A 27652-nucleotide genomic window follows, 5' to 3' on the forward strand; every position below is an offset into this window, starting at 1 on the left:
AAACTATTTATTGAGTTTTGTTGCCGTCTTAAATGATAAAATCTGCAATTCTCTGAAAAGCTGTTAAAAATACATCTCCTTTTTCCAACTACATATCTATTTGAGGTCATATTATTTGCATGTAATTCAGCCAGATCTACATATCAGAACAAAGTAAATGTAGAAAGTAACAGAATAATCTAGTCATTTTCATTTAAGCCACTCATTACACATGTACAGAAATATAAAGTACTACCACTCTTCTCAATTTTACTTTAGAGAGTTTTTTTTTTTTTTTTTAATATACTGCTTCTGGTGAGATTTGAATAAATAGTTAACAAAAAAATATTTTCATCTGTTTTTATTTTAATATTGTAACTGTTTAGGGCTATAACCTGTGTAAACAGAAGCTCTTTGTTGCCTCCATAATTCATAAGAATGCAAATGGTTCCTGAGACCAGAGAGTTTGAGATCCATTGTTTACAGTTTTATTCATTATCCTAGTGATTGTGTCTACAATCCTCTCTAAGTCAGATACTAGGTTAAGACAAAGTAGGCCAATTTTTTCTTTTTAAAAGTTATAAAGAAAGGAACGAAGGGAGAGAGGAGGGAGGAAGAAAGAAAAAAAAAAAGCCTAAGTAAAAGCAGCATGTTGCCATAAGGTGTTTCTACAACTTAATGCAATCTGTGTGTGTCAAAGATCTGTATCACTGTAATGACTGTTCTCTTCTTATTTCTGTACCTCCTGTTGGTCTCTGAGGAGGATTAGCTGTACCTCCACCAGCATGACAATGAGATCAGATCAGAGAATCAGGCTAACATTTGCCTCCCAACAGGAAAAAGATAAACTGGATTTTGGTTCAGGCAAATTGTGACTGCTTATAATCCATTTAGAAAGCACAGTTGTGCCATGTGTGCGTTCGCTTCCACGAGTATCATATGGAAAATGTCTGCTTTTGAATTTTATAATATAAAAATTTACATTAGAAGAAAACTCAGTGTTTTTTTCTGATTTGATTTGAAAGCTATTGAGAAATATGTTTTCTCGAATTCACCCTTGCATTTCCTTCCCAATTTAAAATTTAAAACATATTACACGGACATGAAATTACATATGTCAGTTTGAAGAATAAAAATAGAATGATCATTTGTGTACATATCACCAATTTAAGAAATAGAATGTTCCAGACTGGTATTATATGCCATTTCCTTGTGAAATTATGTTTTTTCAATCTACTAGATTTTTTTCATATTCCATTAGCTGAATAACTCCATTTGGGTCTGAATAATCTATACCCATATAGCAATAACAAAAATAATTTTATGAGTAATTACTAATTCCATCATAACTCAATTAAAATCAATTTAGTCAACAAAAGTCATGACCTAGAATTTTAAGTTCACTCTGCTCAGGACTTTTTCATCTGTATCATTATTGAGCCTGGAAGGAGAATTTTCGTTTTCTCTTAAGTATTTGCCTTGTGCTTCAGTCATTAGCTTTTATAATTTCTTTGTTCCTCATGTAATTTTCAACCACTTTGCAACACCAGAGTTTCAAATAACTCCTTATACTAAAAAAAAAATTGTTCTTAATAAAAAAAAAATTTTAGAACTCAGAAAAATCCAAAGATGGAAAGAATAACCACCCACAGTTTTATCACACAAAGATAACCTTGACAACTGTATCTCCTTTCTTCCCACTTTAAAACTTAAATACATTTTCTTTATGTTCTAAAATAATAATTCAAAGGAAAAAAATAAGGGGTACATGAAGTTTAATCATGTCTCTTTAAATAGCCAGAATCACCCTAATACTGAAAACAAATAAAAACCAGAAAAGAAAAGTCAAAATAAAAACAGCAACCACTCAAAAGGTTACTTAATATTTCAAATTGCTGAGTTTTTGTTTTGTTTTCATGTGCGTGTTTTAGTTATCTACTGCTGCTGCTGCTGCTAAGTCGCTTCAGTCGTGTCTGACTCTGTGCGACGCCACAGACAGCAGCCCACCAGGCTCCTCCATCCCTGGGATTCTCCAGGCAAGAACACTGGAGTGGGTTGCCATTTCCTTCTCCAATGCGTGAAAGTGAAAGTGAAGTTCCTCAGTTGTGTCCGACTCTTAGCGACCCCATGGACTGCAGCCCACCAGGCCCTCTGTCCATGGGATTTTCCAGGCAAGAGTACTGGAGTGGGGTGCCATTGTCTACTGCCCTATATAACAAACCACTCCAAAATGTAGTAACTTCCATTATGTCTTATAATTCTGGGGTTTATCTCAGCTGTTCCTCTGCTCGTTTCACTTTGATTCACTCAGACACCTTTGACCAAGGTGGAAGGTTTAAGATGGCCTCACTCACATGTCTATTAGCTGGTGTTGGTGTTTGGCTGGAAAACTCAGTCTTCCTCTGCGTGCCTTCTCATCCTCCAGTCGGTAAGACCAGTATAGTTGTTCAGAAAGAGCCATGGCAGAAACTTGTAAGGCCCCCTGAGGCCTTGTGTTCAGAGCTCGTCAATTTAATTCCCAACACAGTCAAATAGTCAAAGCAAGATATAGGGTCAGGCCAGATTTAAACCATAGCAGTTGTACCCTCAACTCTGGACTGGAGGAGCTTAAACAGTTTGTGATCATATTTAATCTATCACAATGTTATAAGACGTATGAACTATTTACTATTAAAGACCATTTCTGTTTTAGCTTTGAGTAGTACTTCCATAATCTTAGAATTTATCAGATTCAGTAATTACAGGGAAACATCTTTGGGGAAAGGAAACCAAATTTCTCTGCTAAAGACTGACATTTCCATATCTATGAAGGGTAACACATATAACACATGAGATTGTCATATGTGACACATTGTTATATGTAACAGATTGTCATGTGTGACACATTGTCAATATAAGGGTTACACATAACAACACATGAGGTTGGAGTAATTTAGAACATATTTGTTGTTGTTTGGTTGCCAAGTCATGCCCGACTCTCTTGTGACCCCATGGACTGTAGCCCACCCGGTTCCTCTGTCCATGGGATTTCCCAGCAAGCATACTGAAGTGGGCTGCCATTTCCTACTCCAGGGGATCTTCTCAACCCAGGGATTGAATCTGTGTCTTCTGCATTGCAAGTGAATTTTTACCACTGAGCCACCAGGGAAGCCTAGAATATATGTGCTCCACCTAAAAATAGCAGATGGTGATTTTGTGGCCCTGAGCCCAGTGATGCCAATATTTTAAGATAAAGTAAAAAATCTCCTTTTTATGGCTGAGGACAATTCCTACCATTTTCTATTTGTGCCACAATTTCTTCCATTCATCTGTTGCTGGACATTTAGTTTGTTTCCATGTCTTGGCCATTGTGAATAGTGCTGCTCTGAACATAGGACGGCACATATCTTTTTGAATTATAGTTTTGTCTGGATATATGCCCAGGAGTGGGATTGCTGGATCATATAACAAGTCTGTTTTTCATTTTTTCAGAAACCTTCCTACTGTTTTCCATAGTGGGTATACCAATTTACGTGCTCACCAACAATGTAGGAGAGTTCCCTTTTCTCCACATCAGGGATTTTATTTTTAAGCAACATTTCTCCTGCAAAACATTTTCATTTGATTTGAAAATTCACTTTCAAGCAGGATTATTAAACAAACCACCAGCAATTTTGAAAAACAATTGTGACATTTTATCTAGAATATTGGTTTAATAAAGATTAACACGTTTTGAAAATTCTTTCAATTTTTTCATTGTGAAGAGTATTTTTGTTGCTGTATCAAGCAGAAACAGATGTGAGAAGACTAAGAAAGTGTGAATTTCTCTTTCTTCACGCAAAGAATATTTTAGATGACAATTACTCTCCCAGCTATTAACAAGAGAGTTGGTGTTCTTTTATTCATCTGCGATCAGCTCACGTGGAGTTGGGTCCACTCAAGGGAACTTAACAGCAGTGTTGACCTGTGTCGCAGACCTCTGCCCACCTCACTTCTTCCTGATCACCGCCGGCCCGCAGGGTGTGTGCGCCTGCTCAGTTGTGTCTCTTTGCAACCCCACGATCTGTCGCCCTGTGTTAAATAAACAAACCAACTTTAGTGTAACTTTGATCTTGAAGACAACAGCTATTTCTCAGTATCTTCTATAGTACTTGTTTAACACAGTTCTAACATATTATTTTTAATCTTATATCCCAAGCCACAGAAGCAATAAACAAAGCAGATGGAAGTGGAATGGATAGTGTGTTGTTGTTATTTAGTCACTAAGTTGTATCTGACTCTTTTGCGACCCTGTGGACTGTAGCCCTCCAAGCTCCTTCTATCCATGGAGTTTTCTAGGCAAGACTACTGGAATGGGTTGCCATTTCCTTCTTCAGCAGATCTTTCCAACCCAGGGATCAAACTCATGTCTCCTGCATTGTCAGGCGGATTCTTTACCCCTGAGCTACCAGGGAAGCCTGGAATAGATATTAGTGGCAGGCAAACTGAAAACAGCAAAGAGCTTTGAGTGATAATGTTTAGGAAAGTTACTGATACTGTCTTGTTCTTTAATGACAATCAATCAACAGGGCCTGCATGAGTGACCCATAGTCTCAAGCTTTTTCCCTTTGCCTTTACCATGGTGTTACCGGCAGCCAAGAATATTTTAAGATCATAATCTGAGAAACTAGACATGGAAAAACATTTCTAGTAGTCTATTTTATAAGTTTCATTGGCATCTTTCCATTTTTCCTTCCTTCCTCTTCGTCACAGCATTTTGTAAAAAAAAAAAAAAAAAAAAAATGGTTCCAGCTATATCATTTTTCTTTTCAATATCATAACAGATGTGATCTTGTGTTTTCTCCCATAGATCCGGGACTGCACAGGCAGCTGTATTTTCTGCAAAGACCATCAAATGTAGTAGCCATTGAAGGAAAGGATGCTATCTTGGAGTGCTGTGTTTCTGGCTATCCTCCCCCAAGTTTTACCTGGCTACGAGGAGAGGAAGTCATCCAACTCAGGTATGATAAATGCAAGACTTTCATGAAGCATGTGCTCCTGTTTAACTTTCTCTAATTTGATATAAGTTTCTATTAATACTAGGGGTTTAGATGATAATTGAATAGTCTTTTCACATTCTTGGCATTAGACAGAACATGAAAGACACTTTTTGTTGTTTAGTTGCTAAGTCACATTCTACCCTTTATGACCCCGTGAACTGTAGGCTGCCAGGCTCCTCTGTCCATGGGATTTTCCAGCAAGAATACTGGAGTTGCTAACTCCTCCTCCAGAGGATCTTCCCAATCCAGGGATTGAACCCTACCTTTCCTGCATTGACAGGAGGATTCTTCACTACTGTACCACCACCTGGGTAGAGCCAAAATCCATGAGATCAATTATAAAAGGAAATTTAGAAAGCCAGGGTTGCCCTTGAGATGGTTTCTACCCACAGAGCCTTCAGAGAAGGTACTTTGGAGGATCTGAATCTAAGGAGGTGGTATAGAGAGTCCCAGCTATAACAGATATTCAAGATAAAACAGAACTTGGCTGGATCCAAGTTACCAGATGTTAGTATTACGGCTTAGTTAGAAAGAAAACTCTTAATAGAATGAAACGCAGTTGGAAGCATTTTGATCAAAATGGATTGGTTTTCATTTTAGAAATTAGTTTTATTGATTTTGAGATTTGATGTGGTACTTTTAAACACATATTTTATAGCAAAATAGGTTCATAGGCAGTATGTTCATCTGTAAGTTTCATCTGCCGGAAGTATTTTTTTATGTAACAACGCTGCATTGTACGGTATCACAACCCTTCTGAGAGTACGAACGCATGCAGTGAATCTAGTTGCAGCTTCAGCGTGTGAAGATGTGTTCAGATGTGACCAGGCATGCACAGTGCAGTATGCCATGGAACTTTGCACAAAGATTACTGAATTGGATGTCAGGACAGAGGACATGGACCCCCACTGGGAGGAATCACTTCTCTGGACCTGCCGTTCTCAAATCCAAAACTGAGAGAATCAAGCCAAATTATGTCTTGTTTCTTTTCAGGACTAACATTAATTTCAAGTTTGAGTGAGTGAGTGAAAGTTGCTCAGTTGTGTCTGACTCTTTGCGACCCTGTGGACTATACAGTCCATGGAATTCTCCAGGCCAGGAGTGGGTAACCTTTTCCTTCTCCAGGGATCTTCCCAACCCAGGGATTGAACCCAGGTCTCCCACATTGCAGGTGGATTCTTTACCAACTGAGCCACAGGGAAGACCAAGAATTCTGGAGTGGGTAGCCTATCCCTTCTCCTGCGGATCTTCCCAACACAGGAATTGAACCAGGATCTCCTGCCTTGCAGGCAGATTCTTTACCCACTGAGCTATGAGGGAAGCCCCAGTTTCAAGTTTAATCAGCTTCATTTCTTTGATTACAGTCTTCCAATGGGAGTGGTTTACCTTGAAGGAATTTTTGATCAATAGATGCACCATTATCAAGCTCCCAGGAAATAGCCCTGGATTTTATAACTTGAGCTTTTATGGAGTTCATTAAAACCTTTAGATACCTTGTATCTACTCCCTAATGTCATATGCGTTCTGTCTTACAGATCCAAAAAGTATTCTTTATTGGGTGGAAGTAACTTGCTTATCTCCAATGTGACAGATGATGACAGTGGAACTTACACCTGTGTTGTCACATATAAAAATGAGAATATTAGTGCTTCTGCAGAGCTCACAGTCTTGGGTAAGTGGAATGAGTTTACCTTGTACCCTTCAAAATATATCACCATAATGCTATGAATGCTTATCATTGAAATGCTTCCTATGCTTATTACTGTGAAATTGCAAAGTCCCAATACTCCACATGTGTCCTTGGTCTATGTTGATTAGTTACACAGGGGTTGAATGCAGTTTTTGAATCCTTGCTCATTGATTAAAATCCGGATATATCACTGCTTAGTCTAATTATTCCAGCTATATAACTGAAACCTATCAAAAATTATTATCAAGCAAAAGTGGTAAATATCAAATGAGTTTCCAAAATATCTGGGAGAAATAAATAAGAGAAACTGTAGAAAAAAATAGGTACTTGAGCAGAAAAGTTAAATGTCATTTGAGACGACAAGGTTTCTGACATTAAACTCAGATGTAATGGTAAAGTTGTTTAGTTAATATGGAAATACTGTAAATGGTAGATTGAAAATGAACCATTAAAATCAAATACTTCTAAAGAAAGCTTGCATAGCAAGAGTCTAAATAAATGTCAGAGGGACGGATAAGTTCATTAAATTGAGATAGGCAAAGTCATTGTGTCTCCTTGCAAATAAATAATTCTAATATGTGGTAGCTACTGAGTCAAACAAAATGTGTTATCTACCCGGTTTCTTTTAACCTGCTTAACTTGAATCATGCAGTTTAGAGAAAGTGCTTTAATATTTGAATTTCAATTGCTTTCTCCTGTAGCAACAAGAAAAACTTATTTATCAGTCTTTAAATTTTTTTTTCCTCTGGAATCTTTTTACCATTTAAAGAGTCTAGGAAAAATCCTAGGCTTTCTAAAAATTATTCAGTAGAAATGAAAAGGTACAGTCTACTGATTATATCTGCTAACCTATATTGCAATATTACTATGCTATACATTTTGCTTTAAAGTTTGCATTTGGCTTTAAAGTTGGTTCAGAAAATGCTTTCATCGGTACACAATGTAATACTGTATATGATGGATGAGGGAATGTTTCCTTTGTTCTTTGATCAAACTATAATCATTAAACTAAGAATAAGCAAAGGACTCTAATTATTTGGTCTTAGAGATTGCATTATTCTAAGTAAAATATCAGCTAACTTCAAAATGGCACCAATTAAATTTACTCTTATTTTATACAGAAGTTTTTTTGTGAAACAACTTTTGCATTTATAACATCAAAGTACTGGTATTACAGATCCGTTACGATAGAAATTATCTTGTATTTTACTGATTATAAGAGAAACGTGGTTATAGAATGAGCTAGAATTTGTGGTGACCCAAGCTAAACCTCTAAGTGCAAATACATGAAGTCTAATTAATCAAATTAATTCATTAATTTAGACATGCAATGCTTCATTGATATTTAAATCGAACATCTATAAATCCTGATTTCTGAAGATAAGCTAGCCAAGAGATATATATATGGACATATATATGTATGCACACATTTTGACTTTTGTGTCATCTTCCTCTGGGCATTCCTGTGCGTGTATGTATGCTCTCTAGTCCTTGATTATTGAGCATTATTTTGTTTTGAAATTTTATTTTTTCCAAAAAGTAAGCACTAAGCTGATTTATCATTTTTATCAAGTTTTGTCAAGTATTTGTTTATATCCTGAGGAAAAGTGTCAAAGAAAATTTATACTCTCACCAGCAGTACCAGAGTTTACCACTCACGAGAGAGTATTCTCTTAACAATTTATCAAATTGTCTCTTAGTTCTAACTTGCGTCTTTATTAAATCCTTATCATTTTTATAATTTTATGGACATTTTCACTTTATATTTTATGACTTGCTATCCATGTTTTTTGGTCTTTATACATTTACTGAAATAGTCATATTTGTTGATTTGCAGGAACTCTTTATATAGAAGAATAGCAATGATTTGTATGCTCTGAGTATGTGTGTATCTGCTGTTGTTCTGATTTGATTAAATTTCATATAAGATACCAAGTCTTTCTCTGTATGGTTGCCTTTAGACTTTATTCTGAATGTATTCTGTTTCTAAAAATCTATTATCAATTGCAGGTTGAATATGTAAATTAGATGCATTATTAAATTTTAAATATAGATAGAGCTGTGTTTTTATCTTGAGTTTCTTTCCTTTTTCCTCTATCCCTCCCTCCCTTCTTCTACTTCCTTCCTGAATCTTCTTGATAACTGGCTATAGATTTTAAGGATTTCCCACAGATTTAGTATGATTTAGAACTGTTGTAGAAGACATGGTTTTCTTGTGTGATGTGGTTGTCAATAACATTGTTTTATCTGTTCTATTCAGGCTTTAAAATACATGTGGATACAGTAAAAATCTTTGATATAGTTTTTATTCTTCTGATAATGAGTTGGCCAAAAAATTCATTTGGGTTTTTCTGTAACATTTTATTGTTCAAGATATATATTTACAATGAAGCTCATCCTGTAGGACCAAGTTCATATGGAAAATATAATGTTACTTTTTAAAGGAAAAAAATAATTTCATTATCAGTGTTAACTCATGTTTGGTTTTCAATATTTTAAAGAATTTACATATAATTTAAGTTGTTCATCAGATAAAATCCCACAGGAAATCCAAGCATGTGCTTATACATTTTAATCAAGCATCTTTCTTAAAAAAAAAAAAAAAGATTCTTTTAAACAAATTTATTCATTTTTGGCTGTGCTGGGTCTTTGCTTTTTCTTCTGGCTTTCTCAAGTTGCAGTGAGCGGGGGACACTCTCTAGTTGGGGTGCCTGGGCTTCTCGTCGAGGCGGCTTCTCTTGTTGGGGAGCTTGGGCTCTTGGACAGTACGTGGGCTCATGGTTGAAGCTCCCAGGCTCTGGAGCTCTGGGGCGAGCACAATTAGTTGCTCCACAGCATGTGGGATCCTCCCCAATCAGGGATTGAATCTGTGTCTCCTGCGTTAGCAGGAGCCGCCTGGGAAACCCCAATCATGTATTTTATCAGACTTTTGTTTTGCCTTTCAACTCAGTTGTTTCTTAGACTGCCTTTACATATGAACTGGCATGAAGTAACAGATTATTCAAGTAGGATATAATTTTACATACAATATAAAGAGATATGCTGTGTTTTTTGTCAGGAGTTTCAGAATTAATGTTCATTAAATATAATTTAAAATATTTGCATCCTAAAGTGGAATTTGAAATTGCCATAATACATAAAGCTATTGAAGAGATCTATATTAGACAAGATTAAGGACAATCTTGTTTGAAATAAATAAAATATAAATAAATTTATGGTTAATAATAACCATTTATATAATGTTTCTGACCTACAAGAATAACCAGCAATACAGTATTGGTAGCCCTGTTTTGAGTACAAGCACTGCGCTAAGTTTTGGAAAGGCTACACAAAGGTTTGAGGTCTGGCTTTGATGCAGTTGCTATATAGTTACAAATTCATGCATTCAGTTGTCTTCATCACTTTCCCAGTAAGACTTTTTCCTTGTGGCATGTAATCATTGAATCTGAAGCTATGAAGAACTGATAGTCTCTGCTCTCATAAAAGAAAGAACCTCAAAAGCGATGGTGACAGGAGAAAGCTTGAGATTACAGTTACAGAGGGGGAGTCTTTGGATGCTATTGCCAGGTTATATTTTGTTTAAATCACTAATGCCATGATTATTTTTAAACTCTAGCTTTTTTAAAAAAGGAACTAAAGAATGGTATACTGTCAGTTCTTATTATCGAAATGTCCAGACATCTGGCTTAAGAACTATAATCATCATTTCTGAATACGTATACATGCTTTTTTGTATCTACCCAGTACCATCATGCACACTTCTCTACATATATTAAGACAACCCTTAATAAACAGGAGGTTTGACACTGCCTTAGGTCTAAATTGATTCACTGTCTGAATCAATGCAGAACTGTATACTTTAAAAAGGTATTTGATCTTTAACCAACGAAGTGCTTGACCTTGGATAAACCCTGTGCCCTGTCTAACTTTCTAACAAAATATTTTATAAGATTTCCATGGGGCTCCTGGTTTTATCATGTACCACTGTTATAGACCGAAATGTTCCCCTCACATTTGTATGTTAACATCTTAATCCCCACTGTGAGTATATTTGGAGAGAGGACTTTTACATAAGTAATTACGGCAAATGAGGTCATAAAGTCAGGGCGCTAATCCAAGAGAAGCGATGTCTTCATCAGAAAAGAAAGAAGTGTCAGGTCACTGACAGTGCACACACAGAGAAGTAACCATGAGGACACAGAGAAGAGCCATCACCTGTAAGCCACAGAGACAGGTCTCACCAGAAACCAACCCTGTCACCTGTAAGCCACAGAGACAGGTCTCACCGGGAACCAGCCCCGTCACCTGTAAGCCACAGAGACAGGTCTCACTGGAAACCAGCCCCGTCGCCTGTAAGCCACAGAGACAGGTCTCACCAGGAACCAACCCCGTCGCCTGTAAGCCACAGAGACAGGTCTCACCGGAAACCAACCCTGTCACCTGTAAGCCACAGAGACAGGTCTCACTGGGAACCAGCCGCGTCACCTGTAAGCCACAGAGACAGGTCTCAACAGGAACCAACCCGTCACCTGTAAGCCACAGAGACAGGTCTCAACAGGAACCAACCCCGTCGCCTGTAAGCCACAGAGACAGGTCTCACCGGAAACCAACCCTGCTGGCACCTTGATGTTAGACTTCCAGCCTCCAGAACTGTGAAAACATTAAGTTTCCAGTTGTCTAAACCACCCAGTCCATGGTATTATGTAATGTGAGCACAGTCAGACTAATGTCTGTTAAAAATATCCTTGATCAGTTTTATAGAGGTAGAAGCTGCAATGGTGAAGCATATTACCAACATTTGTTACACACTGTTAGTATGGGCAATCTTAAATTTCCATGAGTGTAAAAAAAAAAAAAACTACCTCTTACCTTACAATAGCAGTGAATGAAAGCCCATTTCTTCATTTATACAATTGATTATATGTAGTTCTAATATCAATATAAATTTAACGTCTGCTTCTCTTATTTTTTGTCATTATCATCATCTATTTAGTAATTTCTAAGTATAAAATATCACATTTTTAGATCCTGTCATTTTAATTTATTTGTCTCAATGTTAATAGTAAATATATAATTAACTATGAAAACATATGCTTGTTTCCTAAGTCAGTTCTCAGATAGGCTGTATGAATTCAAATTTCTTGTAGCATGTCAATTGTCACACACCCTATCAACTCTCAGATGTGTCCAGTAATGGAAGGAAACATGATAATTAAAATTTGATATGACTTTGTGTCCTTTCATTTTTTACATATGTGTTAATTTTATGTTTTTTATCTGAAACATAACGTGTCGTTTGCTGCTACTTTCTGAGCTCGTGTAATTGACCAAGCAGAAATTGACGCATCTGTCTCTTTGGAGAGTAAGTGGCACGCTCACCTTCCATTAAGGTCTTCAGTCACCTCCTTTATAAAGTCACTGGTGGGTTACCCATTTTGGGTTTTAGGCTTAGGTTCTCAGCCATGAATGGAAAGCAGATACTGTAAGATTTATTAATTAAGATAATATTTATTCATTTATTGCAGTGTGGTAACTCTTTGGTTGAATGAAGTTCTTCAAAATTTATTGCTTCTGCCTGAGTCACAGTTCTTAAATTTCATGTCTTTCCATAATTGGCCTTTATTAACAGTGACCTCCCTCACCTATATGCATTTAATGATCATAGTCATAAACACTGTGCCTTGGGTAAGTTTATATTGATTATGCTTCACAAGATAATTGCCAAATGGATCATATTGAAATTAGTTAAGATTTTTTTTTTCATGGAGAGATATCCCAAAAGTAGAATAGAAGTGCATAAAGTAGGGCAGAATTAAATAAAAAAAAACATCATTTATTAGCTGCTTAATCCCATCACTGTGTTGATTTATTATAGTTACTTTCCTCCCTTGAGATCACCATTGTCATGAACGTATGCAGTAGTTCTATCCAAAATGATGATTAGAAAATTCTGTTGCGTGCATAAGTGTTTCTAAATAAGAAAATTGGCAAATAGGCTGTTAGTAAAAAAAACTATATATATATATATTTGATATCACTCCTGCAATTACACCTGGCTGTGGAACTATTAGTTGGATGAGTGGTAAGGTTTATTTATTTATCATACAGATATTTATTTGAAGGCTTACCATGGAGATCTCTACTCTCCTTCCCTCTTTCTTTAGAGAAAACAGTTTGAATGGTGTTTTGCATTTATCCTTGAGATGATTATGATCTAATTTTGTTCTTTCTCAGACAGATAAGGAAGGAGATAGAGGCCCAGAGGGAAAGGCAAAGGCTATGTACTAATTCAGAGCATTAAAAAGGCAATCTAAGACTATAATTTTAATTAGCCCTAACAATCTCAGCAAGGTGAATTGACCATCTGTGGTTTAGAAGAAGAACTGCTGACAGTGGTGAAAAGCTGCCCAAAAGGGCATTCCATGCCAACGTTTTCCTCAACCATTAGAAGTACACAGTACCCCAGAAGGAGTTTAACTCTGTGAAAGGACTGGGACTAAATTAGACAGGAATGTTTTAATTAAAGTTAGCAAGAGTTAGGGCTTCCCTAGTGGTTCATTGGTAAAGAATCTGCCTGCAGTGCAGGAGACCTGGGTTCGATCCCTGGTTCAGGAAGATCCCCTGGAGGAGGGCATGGCAACACACTCTGGTATTTTTGCCTGGAGAATCCCATGGACAGAGGAGTCTGGCAGGCTGCAGTACATGGGGTCACATAGAGTCAGACACGACTGAAGTGACTAAGCGGCAGCAAGAGTTAGTATCAGTTGTGCTTGCCAGTTTTTAAAGACCAGTGAGGAGATATATACACACATATAAAAATTATAAATATCATATATATGTATATATGTGTATATACATTATATATATCAAATGTATATATATCTATTTCTTATATACTATCTGGAGAAGGAAATGGCAATCCATTCCAATATTGCCTGGAGAATCCCATCAATAGATGAGCCTGGTGGGCTACAGTCCATGGAGTCACAAAGAGTCAGACACGACTAAGTGACTAACATACTATCTAATGTTTTTCTGATTTAATACTTAATATATCTAGGTATATACTCATTTCAGTAGTTTTACGTAGGTGTGGACTCATCTTTAGTATAATCTGGTATGTTTCAGCAAGAAGTCTCCAGAGGATACCTAGTATCCGGACACCTGAAATTCACGCTGTGAGACTGAGGCTTCCCCCACCACTTGGTGGCAGTGTACCTAAGGGCAAAAATTAACCAACTTGAAAACACAAGTCTTCAAATGGATGATGTTGTAGCATTTGGAGTTTTTATCTGTACGTTGATCAATTTATTCATTTGTTCAACAAATGTATTTTTAAAATGCAATAATATCTTTCCTAATACTTAAAGAAACATCCTTATTGAATATCATTCATTGTAATTCACATACTATACAATTCTTTCTCTATGAAAGTGAAGTGAATGTGTTAGTCGCCCAGTCGTCTCTGATTCTTTGTGACCCCATGGACTATAGCCTGCCAGACTCCTTTGTCCATGGGGATTCTCCTCTGTCCATGGGATTCTCCAGGCAAGAAGACTGGAGTGGGTTGCCATTTCCTTCTCCAGAGGATCTTCCCGACTCAGGGATCGAACCCAGGTCTCCTGCATTGCAGGCAGACTCTATACCTTCTGAGCCACCAGGAAATAGATTTCCCTATTCTGGAAATATGAACAAAATTGTAGAAGACATTGTGTTTTGTGACTGATTTTTTAGACTTGGCATAATATTTTCAAGGCTCATCCTTGTGGTATGTATCAGTACTCCATTTCTTCTGTGGTCAAATAGTATTCCATTTGTATAGATAGATTGCATTTTATTTATCCACTCAGTTGTGCATTATAATTGTCTTCACCTTTTGCCTAGTGTAAATAATTCTATGTGACACTTGTGTACAAGTTCTTGTGTAAACCTATGTTTTTGATTCTCTTAAGTATATGCCTAGAAGTGAAATCGCTAGTTGTGTGACAACTGTGTGTTTAATCATTTGAGTAAGCACCAGGCTGTTTTCCAAAGCTACTGTATTATTTTACATTCTCCACAGCTGTGTATGAGTATTTCTATCTCTCTACAGCCTCACCAGCACTTGTTAATACCTGACATTTTTATTCTAGCCAACCTAGTGTGTCCAAAACGGTATCTCATTGTAGGTTTGGTTTGAATTCCCCTCATGACTAATAATGTTGAGTATTTTTTGTGGGATTATTGGCCATTTGTGTATCTTTCTTGAAGAAAATTCTATTCAGATTCTTTGCCCATAATTTATATAATTTAATCCTCGGGGTCCACAGTACAGGTTTCTTCAGAATCTCTTAACAGGCTAGTGTTTGGGAAATGCTGTGTGCCATTAGCCAAGACGATAGAATTAAAAGCCACTTTTTTCCTGTGTTTGGGGGATGAAAGAGTGTTTTAGAAGAAGAATATCCCATTATCAGCAGTAAAGCTACACCAATTTAGCTTACATGTAATTGCAACTTACTATGCACATTTCTGTGGGAACTGCCTTCCCAATTAGAAGGGGAATTTTACCATGGTTAGTGGGTGTAGCCATTTTTTTGTTATTTCAGTTCAGACCCATTACACATTTTGTAGGAAGCAACATGATGCCTTTTTAATCACAGCCCAGTGTTTCCCTCCTGCTAAGAAAAAATACATGTGATATTTGTGAGCTTGCATCTACTGCTTCTTTAGAGGATCTGCAAAGAAAATAATTAGCCCCGCTGATTAAATTATATAATTTAATTTTCCCTTGGTGTGTTCTTAGTGACATTCAAAAAATAGTGAATCCAACTGCTGAATTCTTGGTCATAACACTTTATCACTGATTTCCAGTGTATGAAAACAAAAGACATTTCAAACGAGCCTGGAGATTGGGGGGGGGGTGTGTGTGTGTGTGTTCATTCCTTAAAGGATGGTTAGTCAGGGAGAGGTGGGGATTGTGTATGTAATATTATGTTTCTCTTTTAGAATGCTAATTTAGGTTGTAAAATAACCTTGGGGATTAAGATTCCACAGGGTCACTGTGTAGACTTATGCAGAGGGAGAGGAGGAGCATTTTCCTTCTTTTCTTGAAACAAAAATAAATTCATAAGATAAATTCTGGCCTCGGAAGAAGATATCAGTGAGTGAGTTTTCCTTCCGCTTCTCTTGACTGCCTTCATGTAAACAGAGGAGCAAGTTTATTCACATCTCCACCCCACTGCATGGTTTTCTTCTTTTTGGCTTTATGCTTTATGGAATATTTTGTTTTTATCAGCATCTCTCCTAAAATCGGGAGCATTTGTATGAAGGTGAAGCTCATCTTTTATTCCAGCCACAGCGCCTTCTTCCACCATCTTGCTCTTCCCTCTGCTTTTCCAGTGTGCTCCAGTTTGTAATACTTGATGATGTTTCTGGGTAAGCGACTGAGAACACAGTCTGGGCATTGGACCAATGGCAACTCATCTGCAGAGCTGCTATGAAGATTGTATGTGTTTGTGCTAAAATGCTTCAGTTGTGTGTGACTGTCTGTGACCCTGTGGACTGTAGCCCACCAGGCTCCTCTGTCCATAGGATTCTCCAGGCAAGAATACTGGAGTGGGTCGCTGTGCCCTCTTCCAGGGTATGAAGATTACGCTGAGTGAAATGATACATGTTCAATGCAGCTTCAGGACACTGCCTAGAATGGAGCAGCTATTTGATAAGTGGTATCATTATCATTATCTGGCCATTAACATGCATGCTGCTTGATGACACAGACTCAGAATGCAAGTCTCATTTAGATTTTATAAGTTGGATGGGTCTTGCCATCTCCTGACATTTCAGGGAAGCTCCAGGAAAAAGAAGCTCTGTTAGAGGCGCATTCTAGAAGGGACTCTAAGAATGGTGGAACTTGGGGCACTAAAATTTACCTGACATACGGAATCACTGAACCGAAGTTGGAGAACTGAGGGAAAATGAATAAGTTCTGCTGTCTTGAGTGGGCTCTAGAGTCTAGTGATTTGGACATGAACTAGGGTCTAGTACATGTGAAGCATTAAATAAATATTAGCTATTATGATTTTAAGAAATAATCTGAGTTAGAAGTATCATAGACTTTCGTACAGGAACTTAAGAAGTGTTCTACCATTATTTACTATTTACCAAAGACTGTGAAAAATGTCATTTAATGTAAATTATTAAATGAAAATCACCTAGAAAATAAATATTCACAATTAAGTTAGCTTTGGATAATGGAATATTTATCATTCACATAATTATACCCATGAAAACTTTCAAAATAAGTAAGTAGAGTTTGGTTTAATGAATATGTTCTCAGTGTTGTAATACATTAAACCCAGTCATGAGCTTTTGTGCACTCTTTTTCTTATATCCTACTTATATTAAAAGTTCAACCTCCAGAATGTATTTCAGATCTACACGCTTTTCTCCATCTTGACTTTCCTCACTCTAAATAAATCCAACAACTTTCACCTGTTAACTGGAACAGACCTACAATATCCTGTCTCTCCATCAATGGGATACATTACTGTATCCCATTCTCACTCACTAATCAGAATACATTATGTTCCTCCTTAGAAATTGAAAGTCTTAAGGCCCTTCCATTTTTTTTTTTCTTTTTTCTTTACTAAACTAAAAACTCCTTACCACATCTTACTAACTGCTGTGGGATTTAGCTTGTGTTAAATTTTCTAACTTCATCACGTCTTACCTTTCTTCCTGAGCCTCCCATCCTGGCTTCCTGTCTGTTCCTTGAACAAACCAATTTTCAGTCTCAAGCATTTGGGGACAGCTTCCACTTCCTTTGTGGCTCAGCTGATAAAGAATTTGCCTGCAATGCGGGAGACCTGGGTTCGATCCCTGGGTCGGGAAGATCCGCTGGAAAAGGGAAAGGCCACCCACTCCAGAATTCTGGCCTGGAGAATTCCATGGGCCAGTCCATGGGGTCGCAAAGGGTCAGACATGACTGAGCGACTTTCACTTTCCAGTGTCTGGAGTATCTTCCCTCAGCTCTTTAAGTGACTGCTCCTTGCCCAGATCATATCACAAATATCACCCTCTTATGGAGTTTGTCCTCCTTGTCCACTCTGACTACAGCAGCCTCTTTCAGTTACTCTGCTCCACCATCCTGTTTTTTCCCCTTTGCAGTACTTACTGCAGTCTGTTATTATCTCTGTTCTCATTCTGTCTTCATAAGAGTAGAGTCCTTATCTATTTCTTTCATTGTTATGTATCCCCAGAAACTAATCAATCAATCATTGTGTTGAATTAATGATATTTTGCCATCATCATCTGCATCGATGTTTTCATAACTCACATTTTCTGGGCACACATTATTTGCCAGGCATTGTGCAGAGTGCTATTTTCTCAAGTAATAGATCTGAAATCTCTAAGGGAGGTAGTCTTCTTATTTCCACTTGTATCTCCTCTTTAGAGATGAGGAAATTGAGACTCATCATCATTCCCCGTGTCGTCACCATCGTCACCACCACCACCACCATCATTTTAGGAAGCAGAATTAGAATTGGTACTGTCTTTCTCAGAAAGTGGTCAGAGAAAGGAATAGGACCCTTAGATGGAGAAAATCCATCAAGACAACCCAAAGGAGTCAGTCAGACAGGTGGATCATCAGAGCAGGCTTCTGGAAAACAAACACAAACCACCCCCCCAACCCCCCGCCAAAATCTTAGATGTTGTATAATTCTCAAGGTTTGATCTCCAGGCCAGCAGCACTGGCATCACTTGTGAAAGTGAAAATGAAGTCGCTCATCGTGTCCGACTCTTTGCGACCCCACAGACTGTAGCCCACCGGGCTCCTCCATCCATGGGATTTTCCAGGCAAGAGTACTGGAATGGGTTGCCATTTCCTTCTCCAGGGGACCTTCCTGACCCAGGGATCAGGGATCGAGCCCAGGTCTCCTGCACTGTAGGCGGATGCTTTACCTTCTGAGCCATCAGAAAAGTCCACTGCATCACTTGTAAGCCTGTTAGAAATACAAATTTGCTGCCCTTGCCTACTGAATCAGAAACCCTGGAGGTGGATGCAAGAAATTGCATCTCAATAAGGCTTCCTAGAGAATTCGTAATCACTTCTTTAAGAAAAAGAAGACCTATCTGGGAGATAGCAAAAGAAAAGTGAAAGTAACAAGAGTAAGACAAGACATTCATTCAAAACCCAAACCCAACAGCCAAAAGTAAGGTTAACAGGCCATGTGCAAAGACACAGAACTGTTATCAAGGCTGGAGGATAAGGGAGGGAGGGGCTCAGATATGAGGAGGAACAGTCAAGGTAGAGAATGGGGTGGCAGGAGGTAGGGAGTCAAGTAAGCTTAGACACTGTCCGAATGGGCTCAATCGCTCTCACCTGCAGCACTTGCTGAAGTTGTTAAAATTTCCCTCTGATACACAGGATTAGCAAGGGAGCATGAGATTGGACTAAGCCAAAAGTAGAATTAAAAAGAAGCAAAAACAGAACAAGGCTCCCATGGGTCCAGTTATATCTACTGGAAGGATGTGGGCCTCAGGATGAAGATGGGCCATGATGACTGCCCTGAGACAGATCTGTAAGTTTGCAGATGACTCTGAAACTGTTCCAGTGAGCTGGATGTATCTTGCAAGAACACTTTGTAATAGGCAAAATAACAGAGGATACATTTCAGCTGCGGCAAGTATAACATGATATGTCTGGGGAAATGTAATCCAAACTATGCTGGTAATATGAATTACTCTCCTGTATTACTTTTGTCCAGGGAAAAACTTGATATCTGAATCTGTGTCAACTATTTCTTGAAGATAGTCCAGTATAGAGTGGCAGCTCAAAAGATCGACCAAATGCCAGAGATAGCATTGGAAAAAATGGATACAATTTGAAAAAACAGAATTATATAATTTTGTTAAATCTTTGAACAGAATGAATAATGTTTCTGAACTTGGAGTAGAGATCATGGGTCTATTGAGTATATTCCATCAAGACCATAAAACAGAGAAGCCTGAAAACTTAACAGCACTGATCAAAGGAATAAAATAGTAAGACCAGATGAGAATTTTTCAGTTCAGAAGAATGATGGGTGAAAAGGGACACAATCAAATTCATGTTCATGAAGGATATTAGTAAGTGGAGCTTGGTCATTCAACACATTCAAGAATACTATACCTTGGAGAATGTTCTTGAAGCTTGAAGGTAACTTTAGGATGAAAAAAGAAAAGACAAAGTGTTAGATTTCTTTTTATACCTGGTGGTAAATTTGTTGATGTTGTTCCCCACCAGTGAGTTTATAAATTAGAAAGATAATAAGTAATATAAATAACAATTTGATTTTAGAAAACATTTAAAATGGTTTCCTTAAGATTAAAGGAAGACATTATTTGGAAATACATTAAAATTCCTGCATTCTCATGAAAATCAGACTCTAGTAATTAATGGCTGATTCAGTATTATAGTTTTAAATTAGTCTTTATCATATATGTATATATACATGCTCAAACACACACTCATATTCACACACATGCACATACATATATAAATTTGTATTTGCTCTCCTTTAAAATAAAATTTTATGAAAGAAACATGTACACAATAATTATAGATACATTTTAAAATGCAGGAGTATACAAATAGTAAACAGTAACACAAATAGTATGCAAATAGTATACAGATAGCTTACTAGTATACTATTAATATTTTACTATGCTATTTTCTGTACATGGTTAAAATGTGTACTTGATTCTAATTTTTAAATGTATTTACTGACTCTAGAATTTTGTCACTATGTAGATTGTTGATTTAAGAAGCATTTTTAATCATAATAACATGAAAATACTAATAGTCTGTGAAACCACATTTACCAGAATGTAAGGTTTTGACTGTATAGTTCAAAATGAGTTAGACTATGAACACTTTTTGTTTTATTTTTTAATCTGGTTTTAGTATTCAAGTTTATTATACTCATGAAATTAAGTAGTTTTCTAATTCTGCATCATTTCTATAAGCACATTTTATTTATAATGTCTTTTCTTTTGTGTTTTAACACTATGCTGTTTAGTATGTAAAGACTGTTTATGTCTTTATGTGGTATATCTTTTAATAGAACATATAAGCTCCCATGGACGGAGGAGCCTGGTGGGCTCCAGTCCATGGGGTCGCTAAGAGTCGGACACAACTGAGTGACTTCACTTTCACTTTTCACTTTCGTGTATTGGAGAAGGAAATGGCAACCCACTTCAGTGTTCTTGCCTGGAGAATCCCAGGGACAGGGGAGCCTTGTGGGCTGCCGTCTATGGCGTTGGACACAACTTAACTGACTTAGCAGCAGCAGCAGCAAGGGTAGCCTGTGTTTGTTCATATCTACCCAATTTGAAATAATTTGTCTTTTCTAAGGAGAGTTTCACTTTGTCATTTATTATCACACAATTTAAATTATTGTCATGAGATATTTGAGAAAACAGATTCTGTGTTTGAATACTGACGCTGTTTACTGGCTGTTATCCAGAATTTGCATGAAGACTTAAATAGTGAATTTAAAGTACTTGGTATAATTTTTGTCACAAAGTAAAGTATTCTCTGAAGTAGCAGGTGGCGCTAGTGGTAAAGAACCCACCTGCTCCTCCAGGAGATATAAGAGATGCAGATTTGATCCCTGGGTGGAGAAGATCCCCTGGAGGAGGGCATGGCAGCCCACTGCAGTGTTCTTGCCTGGAGAATCCCATGGACAGAGGAGCCTGGCGGGTTACAGTCCATGGGCTCACAAAGAGTCGGGCAGAACTGAGGCAGCTTCGCACACATGCATGCATATATGTACACATTACATCTTCTGTGTGTTTTTAATTGATATGTGGAAGCATTTTCTGTATCATTTACAGGGACAGTGTATATAGTGATGGTTAAAACTTAAATTCTCTAAGCAAAGATCCCATCCATGTATCTCATATTTTTAACATTCATAAAAAAGCAAGGGAGATTTTCCTTGTGTTATTACGGTAGTATTTAATAGGACTTGGAAGTGATGGGTAATGAGAATATCAATGTTTGGCAATAAACCTGGGTTTTAAATAATAAGAAAGATGTTATTTTGGTGAATAACATTTCTCTATCTCACTTTATACAAGGAGTATACAATTGGTGGAAGCAGAGCTGCTTCCTTGGGAATGTGAATGATTGAAGAACCAGATCTGCCTCCTCAAGGTGAGAGCCTGGTAAAGAAACTGAGTGTTAGAGTTAGGAAATGACACCTCTAGGGTCCAAGTTTTCTTAACACAGGACTGGGGGATTTTGGCAGAAAGTAACACCTGTGGCTGACAGTTTGTTACATAAGTGAATATTGAGACACTGGGTCAATAACATTTGAGTAACAAAAGATGTATAAATACATCTCTAGTCAATGAGTTGTTAAATCCAAAAGTTAAAGGCAAAATCACTGAAGACCAGGAATTCCAACCCTTTAGTTCTGCATGGAAACTGGCTATGTTATTGCAGCCAATAGTCTGAAGCCTAGAGTCACAGTCTTTGAAGAAGCAAGGCAAAAAGACCCAGTTTTCCTGAAAGAGTTTTACAGGCAAGAGCCCATGGAAAGCATTGATAAGTGATAGGTAAAGGAGAGGGAGTTAAGAAATCTATTCAAAGAAGAAAGAGATTTTTTAAATGGATAGCAAAGGTGCTTATAGTGTGATTTCTACCAGCAGCAACATCATCTGGGAATATGTTAGAAATGCAAAATTGTTCTCCACCCCATACCTACTGCAAAAGACACGGCAGAGGAAGGGGCCCTAACCATCTGTGCTCCCTCGGGGGTTTGTAATGCAGAGAAGCAGCGGACTGGAGAGGAGATCAGGGGCCATTCTATACGTGGATAAACAGCTCCATCTCCAACCGTAGCCACAGATGGCATCACTGTATTTCAGCTTAATGTGATACTCGTGGTGAGAAACTTAAAGGATCCAGGGCTGTACTTTATTGTCTGTCTGTTTTAGTCTAGCTTGTTTAAGAAGGCAGGTTAATGACGTGATAGATCACTTCTCATCGACTCTCTTGGGGGCATTTGAATTGATAACCACTAAGCTATCAAAAATATGTGTGTTTCTAGAATACCAAATGCCTACAAAATGCTGGATGAATAAACAGTGTTGTTTAGTCAGTAAATCGTGTCCGATTCCTCTTTTGCGACCCCATGGACTGTAGCCTGCCAGATTCCTTCTGTCCATGGAATTTTCCAGGCAAGAATACTGGAGTGGTTTGCCGTTTCCTTCTCCAGGGGATCTCCCCAACCCAGGGATTGAATCTGTATCTCTTGTATTGGAGGCATTTTTTTTTTTTTTTTTTACCATGGAGCCACGAAATATCATGTTACTATCTTGTACTATTTATAAATGAAGGTCACTATTACAGTCCTATCAATTTGACATTTATTCTCCTAGTCTCCCCCAAATCTTCCATTGTTGGTGCTATTGTTTTGTTCGAAAACATGAACTTAGATTTTGACCCCAAATAAAATAAACCTTTCTAAGATTTATATGAGTAATGTTTAAGATAAATGATTATTATATTAATACAACATTAAATTTGTCATATTTTTAAAAACTCACTTCCCTTTACTTCCCCCACTCACCTTGAAAACATACCAGAAATATATTGATATGGGTGTGTGAAAAATTAGAGCCAGTAATCCAATCCAGGGCCAGAATGTGGCTCTTGCCTCCAGTGTGACACTTAGGGAATGCCCCCAAACTCAGTAATCAAGATGAATAATATTTAAAAGCTATATTTTAAAAATCAAAATAAAATAAAAACCTTGATGAACAAAATATAAATCTATTTGATAAGCATAGTCTGGTCACGATTTTGCAAGAAGCATCACACTTGCCTCCCCTTAATCCTGGTCTTGTTGTGTCTAATTGCCACTCTTGGTCCCATTAAGAACACTCTGGTTAACACCAGTTATCTGACTGGTTCTGCTTGTCTTGACTCTGGGTTGGCCTAGGTATATATACATTGAAACATACTAGGAATTCAGGTCTCCAGGAGTTTTACTTATATACAATTCGAGGTATCTCCAGAAGAAGAGGATTGAGGGAAAGTAGCTTTAACCTAAAACATCTTTATTTTGTAAAAACAAAATTATGTTAAATAAGGCATTCCACAGGGGACGTTTTTATGTCAGTTAAGTAGAAAGACATGCTTTGCTCTTGAATAATGCAAAATGTCCACATATTTATACCATCATCCCTCCATATCCATTGGTATCATATCCGCAAATTCTGCATCTACAGATTGAACCAACCACAGAATGAAAATACTTTTTAAAAATTCAGAAAGTTTCTTGGGACTTCTTGGCAGTCCAGGAGGAAGTGGATTTGACCCATTGGGGAACTAAGATCCCAAATATGGTGTGGCCAAAAAATAAATACAAACTTCCAAAAAGCAATACTTGAATATCACAAGGCAACTTTTTGCATAGTATTTGCATTGTATTCCATATTATAAGTAATCTAGAGATTACACATGTAAGAATTAAAGATTTTAAAATTAAAAAAATAAAAAACTATAAAATAAATAAATAAAAAATAAATAAACTAGAATACAAAACTAAAAAAAAAAAAAGTATACAGAAGGATGTATAGCTGTATGCAAATACTACACCATTGTATATATAGGACTTGATCGTTGCCCTATTTCTGTATCCACAAAGGGAGGGGGAGGTCCTGGAACCAGTCCCCCTTGGATATTGAGGGGTGATTGTTTTGGCTGACTCCTTATACTGGATACTCTCCAAATCCTGAATTTGGTTGTCTAAGCAAGAGCACCTTGGCATCAGACTGCAGTGATATAAATAACCAAAAATTCCCTGTAGTTGGAAGTAAGGAGGGTTAATAGGAGACCTAGGACAGCAATATATTCTGGTCCACTTAAGGATTTCTAGAGGAAGTTTATCAGAGTGTAACTGATCTCGTTAAGTGGAGGTTTGACCACAAGTACCTAAGGTGTGAGAGAGGCAAATGAAAAGTGATCACCTTATTGTATCAGTCTTCAAATGTTTTATTACTTTTCGACCTGGAAGTTAGGAACGGGGCTCAGCCCTGCTTACGAGGATCGTGGGGAATACATCTGATGGAAGTAGCCACCCATGCATGCTGCCAGGGCCGAGAGTCATGTTCCATCTGGCTGCCAAGGTCCCAGGTTCCAAGTTTCCAAACTGCCTGGCCAGTTAGGAACAACCCTCTGGCTGAAGTTGCATGTTCAAGAATCCATAAATGATGCCTACTGAATTTCAAATGTAAAGTGCCCTGTAGTTCTGTTTCTAAGAAGGTAGCTGTGACATATTTAGGGGACACTGATGAAGGGAATGACCTGTAATGTAAGAGTCAACAACTCCAGTCTCTTACAGGTAGAAAGACATCTGTTTTATTTTAATTTACTGTGAAAGAGCAAGCGCAAAAGCACATCTCTGTAGGTATTCTAGCTAAATAAAGTAAAATAATATTAGCAGCACAGAAGTCTTTAAAAGATGGAGAATACAAAAAGGATATTAGGATTAATACAACATTATTATTGAGTCAGGATATATATAGAATATTTTGTTGCACTGTTATTTTGTGTGCTATTATGACTTTTATTGTGGTGCAAACTAACCTGATAAAGCTCTCTAGAAATCATTGCTGGTCCTCCTCTTTCTCCAAAACCATTATATTTAAAGAAGTCTTTAGGTTAGTTTCTTACCCACTAATTCCTCTATCATCGTGAGTGAGTGTGTGTGTGTGTGTGTGTGTGTATGAGGAATTTATTCTGAATATTCAGGACATAGACTGGATTGGGAAAGGAGCTTCTACAATTATGAGTGATACTGAAAAATAAGAGTTAATCACTTATTTAGTGCCTTCATGTACAGCAGACACCACACTAGTATTTCACATGAACTTATGCTTCTGTTTACTACAGTTCAGTAAAGTATGCATTCAATCCCTATTTTATGAATTAGAGGGCTGAGACTGAGAGATTAAATGACTTGCATTCATAGCTAATAGCCATCCGAGTCTGGATTCAGGTTTATGTTCTTTCATCCCCTACATGTGAACCCCCTGGGTCAGCCCTTTCTCCTGCCGCTTCCAGGCTTGTGACTCTCTTCCAGCTCCCGAGCAACTTCCCCTCTTGTTAGCACACCCAGAGTGAACCCTCATCCACTGAGGGCTAAGTTAGACCAGATCTTAGGCTTAACAGTAACATATCTCCTTTAATGAGGGCTTCCCAGGTGGTTCAGTGGTAAAGAATCTGCCTGCTAATGTGGGAGACATAAAAGATGTGGGTTCGATCTTTGGGTCAGGCAGATCCCCTGGAGTAGGAAATGGCAACCACTCCAGTACTCTTGCCTGAAAAATTCCATGGACAGAGGAGCGTGGTGGGCTGCAGTCCGTGGGGTTCCAAAGAGCTGGACTTAACTGAGTGTGTGTGTGTGTGCGCGTGCACATACACACACCTTGTTTAATCTTCACGGTATGTGATGTATCATCATTGTACCCCTATTTCAAATCTGAAAACCAGGGCTCTGAGAGCTTAAGTAAATTGCCTTGGTCACACACCTAGGACATAGTTGATTCAAGACTCAGATCCAGATGGATTTTCCTCCAGATGTCATGCTCTCAATGATTATGTAAATCAGGCTCACGCTATGCCATGCCTCCACTGTGATACAGCAGTGAAACCTTTGGATCAATAGTCACAGATGTCAAGGTTTTATCCCAGATGTGGCCCTTGCCAAGACCTGTCTCTTACATCTGTGTAAAGTGAAAGTGATGTTGCTCAGTCGTGTCCGACTCTTTGCAACCCCATAGCTTGTACCAGGCTCCTCTGTCCATGGAATTCTCCAGGCAAGAGTACTGGAGTGGGTTGCCATTTCCTTCTCCAGGGGATCTTCCCAACCCAGGTATTGAACCTGGGTCTCCCACACTGCAGACAGATGCTTTACTGTCTGAGCCACCAGGGAATCCCCTTACATCTGTAGGGCAATGTTATTAATATTTCCTGCCCTGTGTAGGTCTTATCTTTGTTGTGAGACTTCAGCCAGAAGCCGAGAATGGCATAACTCTCGCCTCAAGTCAGTGCTGAAATACTGTGAGCGGCTTGAGAGGCTGGGGCTGCCGTAATGATCTGCGTGCTGCATCTCACACAAGCTAGAAGAGTTCTTGACTTTGAAGCTTTTCAAGACTCAGACAAAAAGCAAAAAAAATGAAACTCTTGGTAAGAGAGAAGTCAAGAGTGGGAAAAGGCTCCTCTCTATCTCCCTCCTTAGGGACAGAACCAGCTGAAAATGTAATTCAGAGCAGCAGTCCCCACCATTTTTGGCACCAGGGACTGGTTTTGTGGAAGGCAGTTTTTCCATGGACAGTGAAGGAATGGTTTCAAGATGATTCAAGCACACTACATTTGTTTTGGCGCTGCTGATCCCACAGGAGGTGCAGCTCAGGCAGTAATGCGAGCATTGGGGAGTGTCTGAAAATGCAGATGAAGCCTTGCTCCCTAGCCCCCCGCTCACCTCCTGCTGTGCAGCCCTGTTCCCAAGAGCCCACATACAGCTACCGGTCAGTGGCCTGGGGCTTGTGTGTGTGGGTTCTCAGTCGCTTCAGTCGTGTCTGACTCTTTGCAACCCCATGGACTGTAGCCGTCCAGGCTTCCTCTGTCCATGGGATTCTCCAGGCAAGAACACCGGGGTGGGTTGCCATGTCCTCCTCCAGGGGATCATGCCGACCCAGGGACTGAGAACCTGGAGTCTCCTCCATTACAGGCAGATTCTTTACCACTGAGTCACTGGGCAAGCCCCAACCTAGGGTTTGGGGACCCCCGATTTGGAAGGTTCTGATGCAGGACAAATAGAATTATCAGGAGAGCATTTCTCATTAGTAAGTTTCCTTTTATGTGTTTGTTCTGTTTTTCCATTCCCCTCCCACAAATTTATTGCTTCTTAGAATGAACACAACATAAGGA

General features: G+C 38.2%; 1 protein-coding gene across 1 annotated transcript in view; it reads left to right on the forward strand.

The window, feature by feature from the left end:
* The window catches only part of DCC (DCC netrin 1 receptor), an 827169-nt gene that overhangs the window by 147850 nt on the left and 651667 nt on the right, over nt 1-27652 (forward strand). The window contains exons 4-5 of the mRNA XM_052660382.1: nt 4808-4958; nt 6533-6669. Coding sequence (XP_052516342.1) covers nt 4808-4958; nt 6533-6669 — 288 coding nt within the window. The remainder of the gene's footprint in view (nt 1-4807; nt 4959-6532; nt 6670-27652) is intronic.

This window comes from Budorcas taxicolor, chromosome 22, assembly GCF_023091745.1.
Source record: "Budorcas taxicolor isolate Tak-1 chromosome 22, Takin1.1, whole genome shotgun sequence".
Taxonomy (NCBI): domain Eukaryota; kingdom Metazoa; phylum Chordata; class Mammalia; order Artiodactyla; family Bovidae; genus Budorcas; species Budorcas taxicolor.